This window comes from Sapajus apella, unplaced genomic scaffold (assembly GCF_009761245.1).
Source record: "Sapajus apella isolate SASKATOON/1434 unplaced genomic scaffold, GSC_monkey_1.0 scaffold55, whole genome shotgun sequence".
NCBI classification, from domain to species: Eukaryota; Metazoa; Chordata; class Mammalia; order Primates; family Cebidae; genus Sapajus; species Sapajus apella.
In genome coordinates, this window is record NW_022436995.1 from 6,419,740 (window position 1) to 6,440,369 (window position 20,630).

The 20,630-nt window shown below is 41.7% G+C and overlaps 1 protein-coding gene and 1 long non-coding RNA gene across 3 annotated transcripts in view; one reads left to right on the plus strand and one right to left on the minus strand.

Annotated features, from left to right (window-relative positions):
- Positions 1-9,974, minus strand: part of SOS2 (SOS Ras/Rho guanine nucleotide exchange factor 2) — a 118,643-nt gene extending 108,669 nt beyond the window's left edge. The window contains exon 1 of one of the 2 annotated variants that reach the window (XM_032244540.1): positions 9,278-9,974. In XM_032244540.1, coding sequence (XP_032100431.1) covers positions 9,278-9,364 — 87 coding nt within the window. In that variant the 5' untranslated portion in view covers positions 9,365-9,974. The remainder of the gene's footprint in view (positions 1-9,277) is intronic. The other variant, XM_032244539.1, reaches the window with a different exon arrangement.
- On the plus strand, positions 2,115-2,503 carry LOC116527555. The gene is made up of 2 exons (XR_004258606.1): positions 2,115-2,272; positions 2,428-2,503. It is a non-coding gene; the product is annotated as an uncharacterized LOC116527555 (long non-coding RNA).
- Positions 9,975-20,630: the final 10,656 nt, after the last annotated feature.

A 20,630-nucleotide genomic window follows, 5' to 3' on the forward strand; every position in this document is an offset into this window, starting at 1 on the left:
AATTACTTGAACCTGGGAGGCAGAGCTTGCAGTGAGTTGAGACCGTGCCATTGCATTCCAGCCTGAGTAACAAATGTGAAACTCTGTCTCAAAAACAAAAATCATTTTTGAGAATAGATTCACTATATAAACTGAAAAAATATATATAATTTGAAAGAAGTTTAAAAATTAGGTTTGATTACTTTAAATTTTTCCTCTACTTATGTTAACAAGGGCTCTCAGGGCTTACATCTATAAAAATGAAATATAGGAACAGGATTGATAGTGAACCCTGATTCATTCCAGCAAGACCCTGTCTCATTCTAGCAATAAGTAATACTCACCCATGAAATGTGAAGTAACTTTAAAACAATGCAGACAGTTGCATAGATGTTATTGAAATATGCATATTCAATAAAGCTTTATGGTTATCCATTATTTTTCAAAATCCATGTACGTTTCTTTGATCAACTGTGTCCTATTTACAATTCAGCTCAAGTTCTGGGACTGTGGCACACTCTTTTAAGCCCAGCAATTTCGGAGGCCAAGGCAGGAGGATCACTTGAGCCCAGGAGATCAAGACCAGCCCTGACCAGTCTTGGCAACATAGTGAGACTCCATCCCTACAATTTTTTTTTTTTTAATTAGCTAATTGTGGTAGCACGTGCCTGCAGTCCAGGCTACTCAGGAGGCTGAAGTGGGAGGATCGCTTGAGCCTGGGAGGTTGAAGCTGCAGTGAGTCATGATCATGCCACTGTACTCCAGCCTGGGTGACAGAATGAGGCTTACAGTAATAATAATTCAGTTCAAAAGACAGGTTTCAAAGCTTTATGGTCAAAGGGAAAATATTTTAAAATTCAGGATATAGACTTTTTTGTTGTAGAGAAGTATAAATACAAAAGTGGGATCAACGACTTTTAAATCTAAAAATATTATATTAGAATTAGGTAGGGGAATGAAAAAAGTTCACAGAGAAAAAAAGGACAATGTAAAATTTCCAGCTTTTAAAGGCACACTTTTCATATATATTTTTGGAATATGATGGTGGATATCAATTTATTTTGGTATTTAAATTCCATTCGGCACATTTAAAAGATTGATGGAACTGTTTTTTTTAAAACCTCAGTATTTATAACATATGAAATTATATCTATTGCAACTATTTAAATGTAAGATGAAAATTTCTAGATGTCAGCATAAAAATGTGCAAGTTTTTCAAAATTCTTTTGGGGATACACAGCAAAAAAAGTTAGAAAACTCCTAATTTAGGATAAAGAATCAAGTAGATTCAGTGATGAAAAGATGTTAGCCTGGCATGAGAATGAAGGGAAGAATAATACCTAGGTTTCTAGCTTGAGGACTGGATATACCATTTATATTACAGATACAGGTTTACGGGAGAAAATAACAAGCTTGGTTTGGGTTATACTCTGAACATTGATGAGGGACTGTCCAGGAAGCAGGAGGATGTAGCAGTTTTAGAAAGGCTGCAGAGAAGATCTCTCCTACAAAATGATGTTTGACTACAGGACCTAAGGGAGTTTAAAAGGACCAGCCACATGATTATCAGAGGGAAGGGTGTTTCAGGCAGAAAATTCAGAAGTACAGAAGTCCTAAGACTAAAACACGTCTATGTTATAGAAACAAGAAAATCAGCATAGGGCAGAAGCAGAACAAATAAGGGACAGTATTAAAGAGGCCAGAGAGGTAAAAGCGGGAGTGGGGGGGCAGCCCCAGACTGCAGAGGGCCTAGTAAGCCATTGGGAGGACTTTGACTTTTATTCTGAGAAGCACTGAGAGGGTTTTGAACAAAGGAGTGAAATGATCTCACTTATCTCTATTGTGTTTGGGGGAAAAAAACTTAAATAGGGCAAGAGTAGATGAGCAGAGACCAGTTAAAAAGATATTTCAATATTCCAGGAGATTGGTGATGATCACTTGGTTCCACTGGGTAAGTCAAAAAGTATAAAATGGTGACTAAATACAGTTCTAGTCTGAGGTAGAGCTAAAAGGATGTGCTGACAAATTTAGATGTGTGGTATGAAAAAAAAAAAGACAATATTCAAGAATAACTTAAGATTTTTAGTTTGAGCAACTGGAAGGATGGAGTAGCCATTTATTAATATGTGAACCACTACAAAAGGAACAAGTTTGTGGGGGAAGAAAAGGAGTTCAGCATTGGTTGAGATGCCTGTATGGAAATATCAAGTAAAAAGTTGGCCGGGTGTGATGGTTCATGCCTGTTAACTCAAACACTTTGGGAGGCTGAGGCAGGAGGAACACTTGAGCCCAAGTGCTGGAGACCAGTTTGTGCAACACAGTGAGACCCTGTCTCTACAAAAAGTGTTTTAAAAATTAGCAGGGTGTGGTGGCACACTCCTGTAGTCCCAGCTATCTGGGGACAGGTCGGGGCGTGGGGGCTCAGTTGGGAGGATCATTTGAGCCTAGAAGGTTAAGGCTGTAGTGACCTGTGATCTTGACACTGCACCCCAGCCTGGGTGACAGAGTGAGACCCTCTTTCAAAGAAAAAGTTGAACATCCATGTTTAAGAAAGATGTCTGAGCCAAAAATATAAATTTGGTAATTATCAGATATAGATGATACGTAAAGCAATGAGGCAGGATGAGATCTCCAAGGGAGTATGTGTAAATAGAAATAGAAGTCTAAAAACTGGCCAGGCGTGGTGGCTCATGCCTGTAATCCCAGCACTTGGGGAGGCTGAGGCAGGTGGATCACAAGGTCAGGAGTTTGAGGCCAGCCTGGCCAACTCTACTAAAATACAAAATAATAATAATAATAATAATAATAGCTGGACATGGTAGCACATGCCTGTAATCCCAGCTATTTGGGAGGATGAGGCAGAAGAATTGCTTGAACCCGGGAGGTGAAGGTTGCACTGAGCCAAGATCGCACTACTGCACTCCAGCCTGGGTGACAAAGCAAGACTCTGTCTCAGAAACACACACACACACACACGCACACACACACACACACATACAAATGGGCTCGGTGGAGGTCAGAAGGTTGTAGTCAGGAAGATGAGGAAGAATCAAGGAAAGGGGATTTAGAAGGAATATTTAGAAAAAAAAAACTCTGAAAGCTTGAAGTTCTTCTGGAAGCCAAATGAAGAAAGGATTTCAAAAGAAGAAAGAGATCAACTGTCAAATGCTGCTAATAGGTCAGTTAAGAAAGAATTACAAGATGCTTTTTATGTAAGAAGTAGTGTTTCACAGGCAAGTAGCTCACTCCTATAATCCTGGAACTTTGGGAGGTCAAGGCTGGAGGATCATTCGAGTCCAGGAATTTGAGACCAGCCTGGGGGACATACCAAGACCCTGTCTCCATAAAAAAAAAATAATAAGAAGAAGAAAATTAGGTGGGTACAGTGGCACATGCCTGTAGTCTTAGCTACTTGGGAGGCTGAAGTGGGAGGATCATTTGAGCCCAGGAGTTGGAGGCTGCAGTAAGGCTATGATCATGCCACTATACTCCATCCTGGGTAGCAGAGCAAAACCCTGTCAAAAAAAAAAAAAAAAAAAAAAGAGAGAGAGAGAAAGAAAGAGTGTTTGAGTTTACAAAATGACTTAATGCAGAAAAAAACTGGAGTACAGAAAATGTAAAAGAGTTAATACTAGCCCTCATATCTAGATCTTGATGTTATTTTCATTTATTTGTTTCATTTCTACATGTTAAAATGTGAGGTGTGTAATACTTTATAGAATTGAAAAAACTTTGTACTATCATATACTTTATGTAAAAGAAGAAAAGAACTTTTTTATAAACATGGGGTCTCACTATGTTGGCCAGGTTGGTCTTGAACTCCTAGCCTCAAGCGATCCTCCCATCTCAGCCTCCCAAAGTGCAAGGATTACAGGCATGAGCCATCGCACCCAGCCCATGGAAGTAAAGAGTTTTAGATTAATTTTTAATAATGAGCTCATGCTAAATCCGACAGTTACATTAAAATTCCTTTCTAATTCAAATATGGTGGATATAATCAAACTACTGTTCCCTTGAAAGAGATTTCATGGTTAATATAAAAGACATATACTTGATTCATGTCAAGTGGTAACACAGGTAATTCTTTGAATACTCAGCATAAAACCCTTTAATGGGATATTATTGTTCCAAATATACCATACCAAAGTTACACTGAAAATAGAAGGCTACTAAATCATGGCTGACAGGGAGCCAAGTACAGCAAGTTAAAGTACATTCCTACCACTCATCTAGTTCTGGCTGAACTCTTCAGGTCAGTTTGGGTCATTATTAGTTTAGAATAATTCCAAAAGACTCCTTCAAGTTCTACTGTTATATTCAGTGGCTCTAGGAAATCCAGAACGGCCTGTTCTGGATTGTTCATGTCACAAAAATCACAAGATCTCTTATTAGTTTTTGGCTTTGCCTTGAAGTAATCTTTTCAAAATGCAATTCTGATCAAGTTTATCTAATTACTTTGCTATGTAAATGAGAACCCAACAGGACTTCCTGTTCTCAGGTAGAGACCTTAACTCAGTGTACCTACAGTCTACCATACTAGCTTCATCTACTTATTCTCCTTGTTCTTTAAAACAGGTCATTAAATTCAGAATCTGAGACCTATTCAAAACAAAGAAACAAATCATATTCTTACTTTCCCCTCAGCCACAAGTCCTTTTTTTCCCCTTTGTTTTGTTAATTCCTAATGATCTTTCAGATAGTTGTTTAGTTCCTTATTATCTTTCTGCCACAGTCATTTAGAGCCCAAGCTTTATGACGGCAAGGGCTCTGCTACATCTTCGGTATCAAGAACAGTGTTTGCGGCCAGGCGAGGTAGCTCACACCTGTAATCACAGCACTTCAGGAGGCCAAAGTGGGAGGATCGCTTGAGCCTAGGAGTTCAAGACAAGCTGGCACAGTAATATTAATATATTTGAATATATCATCCAGAAAGAAGCATAAATGTTGCTTTCTTAAAGCCTTCTTTGACTCTTGCATATCAATGACACCAGTTATATTTTCTCAGGTCACCCTATACTTTTCTTGTGGGCCTCAGGAAAGATCCAGTGCTATCTTCTAAAATACTTCTCAAGAGACATTGGTACAAAGGCAGAAACACTAGGATCTCAGTAGAATTTCACAAAACCATTGTTAAATTAAATCCCCTACCGTTCTTTTTCCTTGCCCTAGACTGCTATTAATTAACCCAGACATTCTCTCACACACCTCTTGCCTTTTAGATATCTAAGAGCAAATTGTCATTGGGTGGGGAGGTCGATATTTAACCTGAATCTAACTGGACTCAGGAACAAAGTAATTCAACCAATTCTGTCTAGTTTTCTCTGGCATTTATAACTACAGCTGGCAAGACAACAGCTATATTCTTTTCTATGGCTAGGCTGGTGAAAAACGCCTTACAGAAAAGACATTCACAAAAGAAATTATCAGGGACTGTAAAATTTGATAAAATGATTTTGAGGCCTATTTCCCATATGAAGAATGCTGATCTATCTCAGCATACAATCAAATAGCATATGCACATAGTGCCAAGGCATTTCAAAGACATAGGTAATAAGCTGCATTTACAAATATATATACCATGCTCTTTTTTTCTCCAAGTAACATGATAGCTTCAATGATCTTGGGGAGCATTGGTAAAGACAGTTATGTTCTTGGCTCTTTTAGGGAAGATACATAATTTAGCAGTAATGTTAACAATCCATGTATTATACATTAGTATTATCATTTCATTCTGCTTTATAGCTCTTGGTTTTTAAATGCCCTAGGTGAGGTTCTGTTTTAAAAGTTAAATAACAAACAAAAGGCTAAAGAACACCACATTTCTATTTCCAAAATTATTTTTCCATAAATTTACTTGTCCATCTCTGTGTTTTTCTTTCTTTTTTTGAGACAGAGTCTCGCTCCGTCACCCAGGATGGAGTGCAGTGCAGCGGCATGATCTTGGCTCACTCTAACCTCCGCCTCCTGAGTTCAAGCAATTCTCCTGTGTCAGCCTCCCAAGTTGCCGGGATCATAGGCAGGTACCACCACACTTGGCTAATTTTTGTATTTTTATAGAGATGGGCTTTTGCCATGTTGGCCAGGCTGATCTCGAACTCCTGACCTCAGGTGATCTGCCCACCTCAGCCTCCCAGAGATCTGGGATTATAGGCATGAGCCACCTCGCCCAATCCCATCTCTGTGTTTCTATGTAATGCAATGAATACTTGATGTTGCTTTTTTAAAAATCCCTTGTGTTTCCAATGCTGAATATATATATAATATATATATATCCAGTTTTCATAAAAATTAGCCAAAACTGGAAAATTAGCAAAAGAGAATACTGGGTGTATTTCAGTGCAGTGTATGCTTGAATCTTTTATTAATTTCTATTGACTGAGCTATTTTACACATCTATAAGATTAGGTTACAAATTTTTGGCAGATAGAGATGCAAGTAATTTTTAGCTAGAGGAAAAGACAACTCAAAGCCTACTCTTTTATGTTTCTTGTAGAATATTAATTAATTCTTCATGTAGCCCAGCAGTCTAATCTTAATACTCACTTATTAAATTGTCCATAAATACCTACCTCCTCAAATTTTCATATTAAATGACTTTAACATCTTACCAGTTCCCTCATTAAGTAATGAACTCAACCAAAATCACTGATACATGTTCATTTATATTTGTATGGAAGTCATGACTTTACCTTTCTGAAAATTGCATTTTAACAGTTTTGGAGGTCCCACCAAGATGTCCAAGTGGACTAAACTGACAGAGCCAAGTAAACTACATTGCTCCTTTCACAGACACACAGATATCCCTTACAGAAAGCTGAGCTCAGAACTGCTATCTCATTTACATAAACCAAAACCTCAATTTTTAGAATTTTTGGTTTAGATGGTATACACCTTTGGAAGGGCCTTTATTTTATCTTTGTTTTCTTACAATCCAGCATCATGCCAAGTACCTAAAATGTGTATAATAATGGTTAAGTGAATTAATGAAGCTAGAATACACCACATGTACAAGACAACAACTACTGAAGGAGAGAGAGATTCCAATCAAATCCTAGTAGTCTTTGTAACTAACTATCTAGGCAGCTAGAGGAAGGAAGTTCTAGATGCTCTGAATGTGAAGATAGAGGCTCCCCCAAAATGGTAGAAATTCTCATTGTACAAAGAGAAGGTGGCTGACACATATCAGAATTTAAAACTTCCTGCAAAGAAAGAGTGAACCTTTAGCTCCCTAAGAGCTACAGTTCTTAGCAGGCACTACAGACCTACAAGTTGCAATGTCCCAAATATCGCAAAAGTAAACATAATCTTAATTACTTTCACCAAAATTTTTCCAAAAATATTTTTTAAAATTTCCATAGGAATGTACTTCAATTCTATCCTAACAGTAAGTTAATAAATAGAAAACGTTTTCTGAATTCACCTCAAAAGACCAAATTTTCTTAGATGTATTTATTTCATAATCAAGAACGTACCAGAACTGTGGAACATAACATATTATCTACAAGGTACTTCAGTTCCAGGAAAACAAGCACATGTGTAAATGCAAAGTAATAGCGCCAAAGCAATGGACTAGGATTGGATGCTAATCTTGGCTTTGTCTCCAGGCTAACTTGAAAAAAAAAAAATCTGGGTCTGGCTCAAGGTAGCTGATGCCTATAACCCCAACAGTTTGGGTGGCACAGATGAGAGGATTGCTTGAGGCCAAAAGTTCAAGACCAGCCTGGACAACATAGCTGATCCTTTCTCTATTTAAAGAAAAAGAAAAATCTGTTTCTGGACATAAAGGATTATTAGAATCAAAGCTACATATTGAACGAGTTATGCAAAACACATTCAAATACTATTTGCTACCAGAAAGTTATAAATGGTATATACCTGCATCACACTGCCAACAATATAGACCTACCCTATCAGGTACTCTGTGGTCAAAGGGCTAATTACTAACTACACATTTCCCCCTTTGCTTTTAATTCAGGCCAGAGTTCATTATCACCACTCAGCATATTATTCATTTCTTTCCCTCTCCTTATAGAATTGGGTGGCACAAGGAAGTAAGGTCAATTTAATACTTTACCACTTGGTATACCAATGGAATGATAACTGACTAGCTGTCACGAGTCATCTCTGCCAGGTTCTTTAAAAAGATACGACTTGGTGTTTGCCCCGAGGAAAGCAATACCTCCTGGTAAGAATTATGAAAATAATGGAAAGTCTGCAACTCTCAATGCATGAGGAAAATGTCTTTACCTTTAAAATACACAACTTCCTTTCATTTACAGAAATTTAAAGAGGATATATTTTCCAAGTGTAGTCTTTTAAATTAATCTTTATTTTTTCTTTATTATTTCTTGGTTATTTTGCACAAAAGGCAGAAGGGACTAAGTCTGAATCAAAGGCAAAGAAAGCCTCTGCTCAGCAGGCAAATAGCTGAATCACGCACCAATTTACAGTCTTTAAATGTCTTGATCTTACAAAATGATTGATTATAAAAGTGATCGTATTGTTATTCCTTAAATTCACAGAGGAAGACCGCCACCATCTACATGAGAGATGCACCCTAGCAATGCACCCAAACATGAAAAACTGATTTGCAAGAGTTGGCCCTTTTTAGTTCCCTCAAATGATTTCAAGTCCTAAATCGCAATTTGGTCGTGAAGACACTGACCAAATTTTCTAAGGGTAGTCTCTTGTAAACAGGTAAGACACCTTTTGCAGGAAGTGGGAAGGCGCTTTAAATTTACCTCGAGAATTGTAAAATGAATCAGAATATTATGACTCACTGACATTTCACACATGTGAAACACTCATATTACAAAAAAACCATTGCCTCATAAGTGGATACCCTCGACAAGCAAATCGCCTAGGGGGAACACTACCAAAGAACTTAATTAAAAGTAATTACTCGGCCTGAAAATGTGCTTTTGTTTTAGAAACTGTCTAAACACCAGCGGCACTTTCTCTTGCCCGATTCCAGCCACAAATTGGAGGACAACAAATTGGTCAACGGCGGAAGTTGCCTGACGAAATGACTGCAACATGAAATCCAGTTTTATGATCATAACAAAACCTTCCTTCCGGGACCAGGCAAAAAAAAAAAAAAAAAAAACTTGAGAAATGTCCTTCAAAATGCAACAGGCAATTGTGAGCCCCTCATCGCCAGCCAACGAGAAACGGCTCGGCCCCGGGGACTCCAGCCCTGTGGGAGGGACGAGCTGCTCCCCGTTAGAAGCTCGGGGAGACCGCGGGCCCGGCCCCCCACGGCCCCCCACCCGCCGGCCGCCCCGGCCCCAGCACTGACCTTCCTCAGGGCCGAGACCAACAGTCCCCGCCATTTCGGACTGTTCTCCTCGCTGAAGAACTCGTAAGGCTGCGGTGCCTGCTGCATGGCCCCGGCGACAGCGCCTCCGCATCGGGGGCAGCCCGCGGGCCGGGCCGGTGGCCTGACAGGCAGGGCGCAGGCCGCCAAGCCTCGCCGGCGGCCGCCGCCTCCCGCCCGGGCCGAGGCTACGGCCGAGGCGGCTCGGAGGCGGCGCCGGCGGGCGGGCGGAGACCCTGGGGTCGGCTTCCTCCGCCGGGGCGGCCCTCGCCTCCCGCAGTGTCCGCAGAGGAAGCGCGGCGACCCGCGAGCCCGGGCGACCCCCGGCGGCGACCTCCTTTCCCGGCGGCGCTGGCCCGCTTCTGGGGCGGCTCCTCCTCCTTTGTCTGGGTTCGCGGCCCGGCGGGGGTACAGCTGGCCCAGCCCCGCCCCGACTCCCGCTACGGCCTCGGAGGGCGGTGAGCAGCGGCGGCTGCGGCGGCTCGTCTCTTCATCGCCTTCGTCCCGCCCTCCCAGCCGACAGCGCCACCCGCCCGGCCCGCTCGAGTCACCCCCACAGGGCTCTGGGGACCGACCCGGAATGCGCGTCGGGCGAGTGAGCCTCACTATGGCGCGCACACCGCCGGCAGCCGCTGCCGCCCCTTTAGCAGCAGCACAGAGTTCCTCGGGGCCACTGCCGAGCTCCGGGTCCCAGCAGCCGAGCTTCGGCCCGCCCCCTCGGCCAGGCGCTCATTTTCCCGAGTAGCCGGAGAAGCCCTACATGGAGCATGCGCGCCGCGAAGCGGACAGAGGCGCCAGGCAGCCCGGCGCGGGGGTGCGGGGCCTGGGGCCCCAGAGGAGTCCGCGTCTCTCCGGATTGTGCGAGGGGCCGCTCCAGACTCTCCAGTTTGACTGCCTTTTACACGTATCCTCCCTCCTCTCGACCTGCGCAAGACAATCCAAGCTCTGTATCACCCTTGTTGCGCCTCGAGCCCCAACAGTACCGTCGTGGGAGGTCATATAGGGATGTGGAGAGAAAGGGACATTCGGGCTGGACAGGATATTTAACGTATTGGTGCTCTACGTGGCTTGTTTTTATGAGTACTGTGTTTTATACAAAGTATATACTATACATAGTTTATCGTTAGGAGATATAGGAGATAGTAACTATTTCTTAGGGTGATGGTGTGGGGACCGAGAGATGAGGTGTGGAAAGCCCTTAGCCCGGTGGTAGGGGGTCAGAAGGGGCAGATGACAATGACGTTGATCGAGCTTTAATTGAAAGGTCCTTCACTTGCACGGGCCACTGTGCGTTCACAAAATCATACCGTTTTTGCAAAACTTTCAAAAGATATTTATTTTCTCTATCGTGTCATTCAAATTGTGTAGGCTTCAGGTCCTACAAAACCTGGATGGGCCTCTGGGACCCACTCATTAGCAACCCAGAAAAGATCCTGACAAGCTTTTCAATTCAAAGAGGCATAGGCTCTGGCAACTTTATCATTAGCACAAATTTCGACCCACTTAAAGGTGCTGAGCATATTACTTTTAACAGGTTGTAAAGAAGATATTTTACTCCCTATCCCTAGCCACCAGCAGTGAGAAACGGAAAAGACAAACAGGGTACAAAAAATAAGTCGGTACTACAATTCAGTTCTAGGATCAGTAGCTGAGCAATTATTCTCCCCAAAACATGCATCACTTTGTCATTTGGGCAAAATCAGAATGTCAGAGTTGGAAAACAAGTTTATTTTTCTAATCCAAGTATCCACTAAATCAAGAGTGTCCATATCCATTGTCACGTACTTGGGATAAAAGGTGGGATGGTAAAATGCTTGTATTTCTCCCATTAATGTTTCAGTCTGTGAGAGCAAAGACTTTGGCTTATAAAGAAGTTCCATACTTTTCTCTCCTCTTCCCAGACTCCAGCTATAAACTACCATGCTGTCAAACTACTAGACCATGTATGTTCTGTTTACTCATAGGGGAGTAAAGTTGTTAGAAATCTCATTCTTGGCCAGGAATATCAGAAGGCTTTTCTGGGCCAAATAAGGCCTGAAGACTTATTTTGTTTAGCTAAGGCTTTATTTAAATTTAATTGTTAACATTTTAAAATCAAGAGTCTTCATGTAAAAATCTGTATTTTCAGCTTCTTTTGACAAAGATCTGGCAACACTGGGCCCTACTGCATTCATGCAAGAGAGTAATCCACAGGCACTGGGTAGTGGCTGCCCTCTTTATAAAAGTATGCCATCCATTTCCAGTTGGCTATACTCCCCACCTGGCACTCTTCACCCTTTTATGTAACTTGCCTAGTCTCTACAGGCATCTGAGTTGAGCAAACAGAAATGTGATCCACGTGCATGTGAGGGATAGTCCAAGAATGACAGCAGTAAAAAGTTTCCCATTCAGACAAATGGGCCATCTAGAAAAAATGTTGGATCCATACCCCATACACTACACTAGCACAAACTCCAGATATGTAAAAGGTTTAAATGTAAACAACTAGAACTATACAATAATTCATTTATAACCTTAGAACAGAAAAGACATTTTCACTATGACACAAGATCTAAAAGACTGATAAATTCAATTTCTATAAATGTATGAGCTGAGCATGGTGGCTCATGCCTGTAATCTCAACAACTCCAGTGGCTGAGGTAGAAGGATAGCTTGAGGCCAGGAGCTGAAGACCAGCCTGGCGAACACAGTGAGACCCTTTCTCTTAAAAAAAAAAAAAAAAAAAAAAAAAACTATGGGCCGGGCACGGTGGTTCACGCCTGTAATCCCAGCACTTTAGGAGGCCAAAGCAGGCGGATCACGAAGTCAAGAGATCGAGACCATCCTGGCCAACATGGTGAAACTCCGTCTCTACTAAAAATACAAAAATCAGCTAGGCGTGGTGGTGTGTGCCTATAGTCCCAGCCACTCTGGAGGCTGAGGCAGGAGAATTGCTTGAACCCGGGAGGCGGAGGTTGCAGTGAACCGAGATTGTGCCACTGCACTCCAGCCTGATGCCTGGTGACAGAGTGAGACTCTGTCTCAAAAAAAAAAAAGTATGGCAAAAAGTCACCACCAGATAAGCCAAAAGGAAAATGACAAACTGGAAAACATATCTGCAACTCATTTTTGTTTGTTTGTTTGTTTAAGATGGGGTCTTACTAGCTCAGGATGGAGTGCAGTGGCACAATCTTGGGTCACTGCAACCTCTGCCTCCTAGGCTCAAGTGATCCTCCCATTTCAGCCTCCCGAGTAGCTGGAATCACAGGCATGTGCCACCATGCCTGGCTAATTTTTTGCATTTTTGGTAGAGACAGGGTATCACCATGTTGTCCAAGCTGGTGCAACTCATTTTTGTAGTTACTTTCAGGAAAACATAAAAGAGCCACTACAAATTAAAAGACTAAAATTCAGTAAGAAAAACAAAGGGGCCAGGCACAGTGGCTCACATCTATAATCTCAGTACTTTGGGAGGCTGAGGCAGGAGGATCCCTTGAGTTCAGGAATTGAAGACCAGCCTGGGTAACATAGTAAGACCCCGTCTCTATTTAAAACAAACTTTTTAAAAAATTTAAAACAAACCAAAAAAGACATTCAAATGGCAACTAGGATATGAAAAGATGCTCAACATCATTGGTCATTAGAGAAATGCAGATCAAAACTACAATGAGGTATCATCTCACCCCAGTTAAAATGGCCTATGTCCAAATGACAGGTAATAACAAATGCTGGTGAGGATGTGGTGAAAACAAAATCCTCTTTTTGGGGTTATACTATTACCATTTTTCACGTACTAGAATAGCACAGATGAAAAAATTTGATTACACACTATGATGGTGAAGATATGGGGAAACAAGCATTCTAACATATTACAAGTGTATTAGGACTATAAATTGTCTCAACTTCTGTCAAGGGCAACTAGATAATATCAAAGTTTCCCTTTGACCTAGCAAATTCTAGGAATATGTCCTGTAGGTATACTTGCTCTTATATGAAGTCACTTAGAGACAAGGTTATTCATTGCAGTGTTGTTTATTACAGCAAAAGTAAAACAAAACAAAAAATGCCCTAGAAATAAACAATTTAAATAATCATCAGTAGGAATAAGGGACTAGTTCAATAAATAATAGTAAATCCATACAGTTGAACCTATAAAGTTATTTAAAAATAACCAGAGCTCTGTGGAATATTATCCAAGATATGCTGCAAAGTGAAAAGTACAGGATATACAGTACTGACAGTATGGTGCCACTTACATTAAAAAAAAAAAAAATGCAGGCCAGGCACAGTGGCTTATACCTGTAATCCCAGCACTGTGGGAGGCCGAGGCAGGTGGATCACTTGACATCAGGAGTTCGAGACCAGCCTGGCCAACATGGTTAAACCCCGTCTCTACCAAAAATACAAAAATTAGCTGGGTGTGGTGGTGCATGCCTGTAATCCTGGTTACTAGGGGGACTGAGGCAGGAGGATCATTTGAACCTGGGAGGCAGTATTGCAGTGAGCTGAGATTGTGCCACTGCACTCCAGCCTGGGCAACAGAGCAAGACTGTCTCACAAAAAACAACCCAAACCAAACCAAAACAAAAATGCAGTATTTTATTATATAAGCATCTGACTCAAATAAGTTCTCTGCATTTACTTTATTGGTCTGTTCTCATGCCTCTAATAACGACATACCTAAGGCTTTGTAATTTATAAAGGAAAGAAGTTTAAACGACTCACAGTTCCACAGGGCTTGGGAGGCCTCAGGAAACTTAAAATCATGGCAGAATGGGAAGCAAACATAGCAGCAGCAAGGAGAGGTGCCAAGCAGAAGTGGGAAAAGCCCCTTAAAAAACCATCAGATTTTGTGAGAACTATCATGAGAATTACAACATGGGAGTAATCACCCCCATGATTCAATTACATCCCACTGGGTCCCTCCCATGAACATGGGGATAATAGGAACTACAATTCAAGATAAGATTTGGGTGGGGACACAGCCAAACTATATCAGCAAGGCTACAAAGATTTTTGTTGCCACAAGGACGAAAACTGGCTGGCTGGAAATGAAAGGGAGATTTTTCACTGTGTACCTTTTTGTGACTTTTGTTGTTGTTGAGACGGGGGTCTTGCTGTATAGCCCAGGCTGGTCTCACACACCTCGGCTCAAGAGAGCCTCCCTCCTTGGCCTATCAAAGTAGTAAGATTGTAGGCATGAATCACTTTGCCCAGACTCCTTATTGTGACTTTTGAATTTGCAACCACATGAAAATGGTACTTATTCAAAACATTAAGAGGTATATTTAATGAAAAATTTCCAGTCTAATTAAAAATGTTAAAAAAAAAAAAATTACGCTGAGCATGGTGGCTCATGCCTGTAATCCCAGCACTTGAAAGGCTGAGGCAGGCAGATCACCTGAGGTTAGGAGTTTGAGACCAGCCTGGCCAAAATGGCGAAACCCCATCTCTACCAAAAATACAAAAATTGGCCAGGAATATGGTGGGTGCCTGTAATCCCAGCTACTTAGGAAGCTGAGGCAGGAGAATCACTTGAACCCAGGAGGTGAAGGTTGCAGTGAGCCAAGATCGTGCCACTGCACTGTAGCCTGGGCAACAAAGTGAGGCTCTGTCTCAAAAAAATAAAATAAAATGAAAGAAATGCAAGTATTAAACACACTGATAGTGTAAGAGGGAGGGCATATGCATATATAACAAAAAGCTTAATCACACATTTGAACTGAAATTAAAACACTATCATATTAATAATTTTTTTTTTTTTTGAGACAGAGTCCTGCTCTGTTGCCCAGACTGGAGTACAGTGGCACAATCTTGGCTCACTGCAACCTCCACCTCTGGATTCAAGCAATTCTCATCGTGCCTCAGCCTCCTGAGTAGCTGGGATCACAGGCATACATCACCAAGCCTAGCTAATTTTTTTTTTTTTTTTTTTTTTAGTAGAGATTGGGTTTAGCTATGTTGGCCAGGCTGGTCTCCAACTCCAGATCTCAGGTGGTCTGCCCACCTCAATCTGTAATGCTGGGATTACAGGCAAGAGCCACCACACCCAGCCAATAATTTGATAGATGGTAATTTTGCTTCCCTTTGTAAATTAACTTTTTTTTTTGTAAAGACAGGGTCTTGCTCTGTCATCCAGGCTAGAAAGCAGTGGCATGATCATTAGTAGCTCCCTCCAGCCTTGAACTCCTAGGCTCAACAAGTATGCACCACCATGCCCAGCTAATTTATTTTGTAATTTAAATTTTTTTTTTTTAAGAGATGGGGGTCTTGCTCTGTTGCCCAAGCTGGTCTTGAACTCTTGGTCTTAAGCAATCCTCCTGCCTTGGCCTTCCAGTGTGCTGGGATTACAGGCATGAACCACCGCACCCGGCCTTTCCCTTTTTTCAAGTTTAGAAAGGCTTTTGATGGAAATTTGAATGATCCAAGCACAATTTAAATTTTAAAAGACAGAAATTTACCACCAATATTCTCCCACTTAACATTTTCAAGAAGGATTACTCAACATTACTCCCATTTACTCTCTCATACTTCCTCAATTAATTAATTTATTTATTTATTTATTTTGAGACGGAGTTTCACTCTTGTTACCCAGGCTGGAGTGCAATGGCGCGATCTCGGCTCATCGCAACCTCCGCCTCCTGGGTTCAGGCAATTCTCCTGCCTCAGCCTCCTGAGTAGCTGGGATTACAGGCATGCACCACCATGCCCAGCTAATTTTTTGTAGTTTTAGTAGAGACGGGGTTTCACCATGTTGACCAGGATGGTCTCGATCTCTTGACCTCGTGATCCACCCACCTCGGCCTCCCAAAGTGCTGGGATTACAGGCTTGAGCCACCGCGCCCGGCCACTTCCTCAATTTATTTAAAGCTACAAGTGCTACCAGTCAATAGCAAAGTAAAGCAATGCCACAGGAAATAATCAATGTTGTTATCACTCACTTTCATGGGTTGCTGCCATAGCTAGCTCAGTCCTCTCACAGCCACCAGCCTAAAAGAAGTTGAAGCAGGCCCTCAGACCGGCCTTTGTCCACTGACCCTTATGGGAGGCTCATGTCCAACCCCCTGTAAGAGATAGCATACCTAAAATGTCTTCCCGGCCAGGTGTGGTGGCTCACGCCTGTAATTCCAACACTTTGGGAGGCCGAGGCAGGCAGATCACCTAAGGTTGGAAGTTTGAGACTCTCCTGGCCAACATGGTGAAAGCTCATCTCTACTGAAAATTTTCTACTGAAAAATTAGCCAGGTGTGTTGGCACACACCTGTAATCCCAGCTACTAGGGAGGATGAGGCAGGAGAATTGCTTGAACCCGAGAGGTGGAGGTTGCAGTGAGTCGAGATCGCACTGCTGCACTCTAGTCTGCATGACAGAAGGATACTGTCACCAAAAAAAAAAAAAAAAAAAAATTCCCAAGAGGAACCATAATTTTGTATGAAATTCCAAAAGATTGATTTAGAATGCTCCCTGCCCCCACAAAAGAAGGCACTGTATGTTTGTATGTTACATACAATCTATTGAACAAAAAGAGTTTTCTGCTTCTCCAGGGTACGAAGATGCCACTGAGGTTATCCAAATATTGCCACCACCACCAGGTAGAAAGTCATTGTTTGTAAACGAGGGAAGCAGCTGTTCCAAAATCAAACTCTTATAATAAAAGTAAAAGGGAAAAGCATCATTCAAATTTTTGTTATTTATGTTATCGCCACAGAATCCTTCAAATTCCTGACAGTTATAAAGTTGAGCTGTCAACAATGACTGTATTCATAATCTGTTCAGTACAGCTCCCAGCCAGGGGTCTGTTTGTCAACAATCAAATATGTATCCAGATTCTGACTACAGAATAGGGAACTTAAAATAAAAACTTTATTTGCCCAAAAGTGTTAAAAATTATAGTAATTTGCTTAGGTTATTTACTAGTTGTGCCTAATTATTAGGTGTGATGGATAGAGTATATGGCAGGCAATATAGTAATACATTCTACCCTCCTAGTAACCCAGAGACTAGAAAGCTAAAAGCCGAAATTCCCTTACAGCCAGGGTTCTGGATATGATTTAGGTTAGGCCTATCAGATACACTGGAGTGAGATATAAAAAGCAGAAGTGAGTTGGAAGCTTCAACTTGGTATTTCTGTTGGCAAGCACCATTCAGTCACTAGTTTTTTGTGGCAGCAGCAATGGCTAGACTCATCGTGTTAGTTCTCTATGGATCATAGTTGTTTTGAAATTACTCTCTTAGTGACCTGGTTCTGTGGTGTGGCTTTGAGACTTGTTCCTGAAAGCTCAACCTACTTCATATAATCTACTTCATTAGCCTTCCAATGATTCTGTATGCTCTGAATGAATGTATTATTATTATTACTTTTTTTAAATTTTGAGATGGAGTCTCACTCTGTTGCCCAGGCCGGAGTGCTGTGGCACTGTCTCTGCTCACTGCAACCTCCACCTCCTGGGTTCAAGTGAGTCTCCTACCTCAGTCTCCTGAATAGCTGGGATCATAGGCACCTGCCACCACGCCCAGCTAATTTTTAGTATTTTTAGTAGAGACAGGGTTTCATCACGTTGGCCAAGCTGGTCTTGAACCACTGACCTCGTGATCCGCCCACTTTGGCCTCCCAGTGTTGGAATTACAGGCATGAGCCACTAAGCGCAGCCTATTATTACTTTTAGATAGGGTCTCACTGTTACCTGGCCTGGAGTACAGTGGTGCTATCATAACTCCGTGCAGCCTTGAACTCTTGGGCTCATGGATCCCTGTCTCAGCCTTTTAGATAGCTAGGACTATAGCCATATTTCACCACACTTGGCTAATTTTTTGTTTTTGTAGAGAGAGGGTCTTGCCATGCTGCCCAGGCTTGTTCACACTTTTGGCCTTAAGCAGTCCTCCTGCCTCAGCTTCCCAAAGTGCTGGGATTACAGACACAAGTCACCACATGGCCCAAAATAAATTTATTTTTGTTTAACTAGCTTGAATGGATTCTATTCTCTGCCAAATGAACCCAAAATAATAAACTGAACAAAGCAAACCTCCTCCCTCTGGGGTAAGTTTATACTACTGTGTTAGTTTATATCACTAACCCACAACAAAGTGTTGTTTTGTTCTGTGATTCCCATTTTCACTGATAACCAAACTTCAGTTTTTTGACCCAAGTATATAATCATTTCCTCTCTTTTAAAAAGTGTGATTCTTTAGTGTTATCCATTGGTGTGATTTCTGGAAACTCAGTAGCCTGGAATGACCCTCCAGATTCCCTTCAACCCTGTGGTTCTTACCTACCATATCAACTCTTAGAATAAATGTCATCATTATATGACTTCCATAGGAAGTTTCCTTCCATAGGAAACTACCATTCTCTCAATCAGGAATGCTAGTAGAACCTTGAAATCATCACTGTCACAATCAACCCTTTTAAAATAACATTTAACATTAGGCTTTTCCTTTAATTCCAGAAAACTTACTAATTCTGGAGACAATTCAAAAATAAAAGTATATTAAAAAATTCACTACCAACCACAAAATTCTAACATGCAAAGTAGAAGCAAAAAGCATCTTTATATTCCTAAATTTCAAAGCACAAACTTGGATGTCAGAAGACAACCTTTTCCTATTGACCTGTAACATAATCAACATGCTTGATTCTGAGTATTCAGAAGGATCCAGAAAATCAGAATTTTCTACAGGTCCCAGCTGGAATGATTGACCAAGGATCTAAGAAAGTCTGGGCACAGTGGCTCATGCCTATAATCCCAGCACTTTGGGAGGCCAAGACAGGTGGATCCCTTGAATCAGGAGTTCGAGACCAGCCTGGCCAACATGGTAAAATACAAAAATGAGCTGGGCATGGTGGTATGCGGGAGGCTGAGGCAGGAGAATTACTTTGAACACAGGAGACAGAGGCTGAATGGAGTGAGATTCAGAGAAGCAGAGACGAGAGAGAGAGAGAGAGAGAGAGAAGAAAAGGAAAAAAGGAAAGGAAGGAGAAAGGAAGAAAAGAAAGAGAAGGAGGGAGGGAGGGAAGGAAGGAGGGAGGGAGGGAAGGAAGGAAGGAAGGAAGGAAGGAAGGAAGGAAGGAAGGAAGGAAGGAAGGAAGGAAGGAATCAATCTAAGAAAAACATAGGCAAAGGTTAAGGATCTAGGCATTCTGGGAAGAAGAATTAGTATGTGACCTGCATGACTTGGGAAGCTGCTCAAGAGACCAAAACAACAACAAAAACTCAAAGGAACAAAAGAACCTGCTTTTATTATAAACAGCTATCACAGCAGGTGTGGTGACCCAAGCCTGTAATCTCAGCATGTTGGGAGGCCAAGGCAAGATTGCCTGAGCCCATGAGTTCCAGACCATCCTGGGCAAAATAGTGAAACTCTGTATCCTAAATTTAAAAAAAAAAAAAAAAAAATTAGTTGGCATAAAAGTGCATACCTGTAGCCTCAGCTACTCAAGAGGCTAAAGCAGGAAAATTACTTGAGCCCAGGAGGTTGAGGCTACAGTTAGCTATGATCATGCCACTGCATTCCAACCTGGGTCCTGGGTGACAGAGCATGGCTGTGTCTTAAAAAGAAATTAAAAGGCCAGGCACAGTGGCTCATAACTATAATCCAAGCACTTTGAGGTCAGGAGTTTGAGACCAGTCTGGCCAACATGGTGAAACCCCATCTCTACCAAAAATATTTTTAAAAAGCCAAGTGTGAATGGTTGAACCCAGGAGGCAGAAGTTGCAGTGAGCCAAGATGGTGTAACTGCACTCCAGCCTAGGCAACAGAGCAAGACTCCATCTCAAAAAAAAAAAGAAAATAAATAAAAAATAATTTAAAAATAAGCTGATATCCCTAAAATACATCTCTTATATTCCCAGGGGACAAATTTAAGGAAAATTAAATCTGAAAGGCATGAAAGAAACAACCACTGTTGTAGCCATTTGATTCTGCTTCAGGGCAACAAAAAGAGGTTTTTCTAAAGATACAATTTTAAGCAAAAGTTGGCTGAAATTCAAGGTTCTCTAGTGAGAGAGGTCCCTCTGTTATCACGGTCCCTCAGGTCTTTCCTGATATTCAAAGTTGGGCTTCCTGAGCAACCCAAACCTGCCATCTTTCACCATATGGAAAAGGTAAATTTCTCATTTTATCCCAGGGGCAAAAGAAACTTAAAATAACTTTAAGCCAGGCGCGGTGGCTCACACCTATAATCCCAGACCTTTGGGAAGCTGAGGTGGGCAGATAACGAGGTCTGGAGTTCAAGACCAGCCTGATCAACATAGTGAAACCCATCTCTACTAAAAATACAAAAATTAGCCAGACATGGTGGCATGTGCCTATAATCCCAGCTACTTGGGAGGTTGACGCAGGAGAATCGCTTAGACTC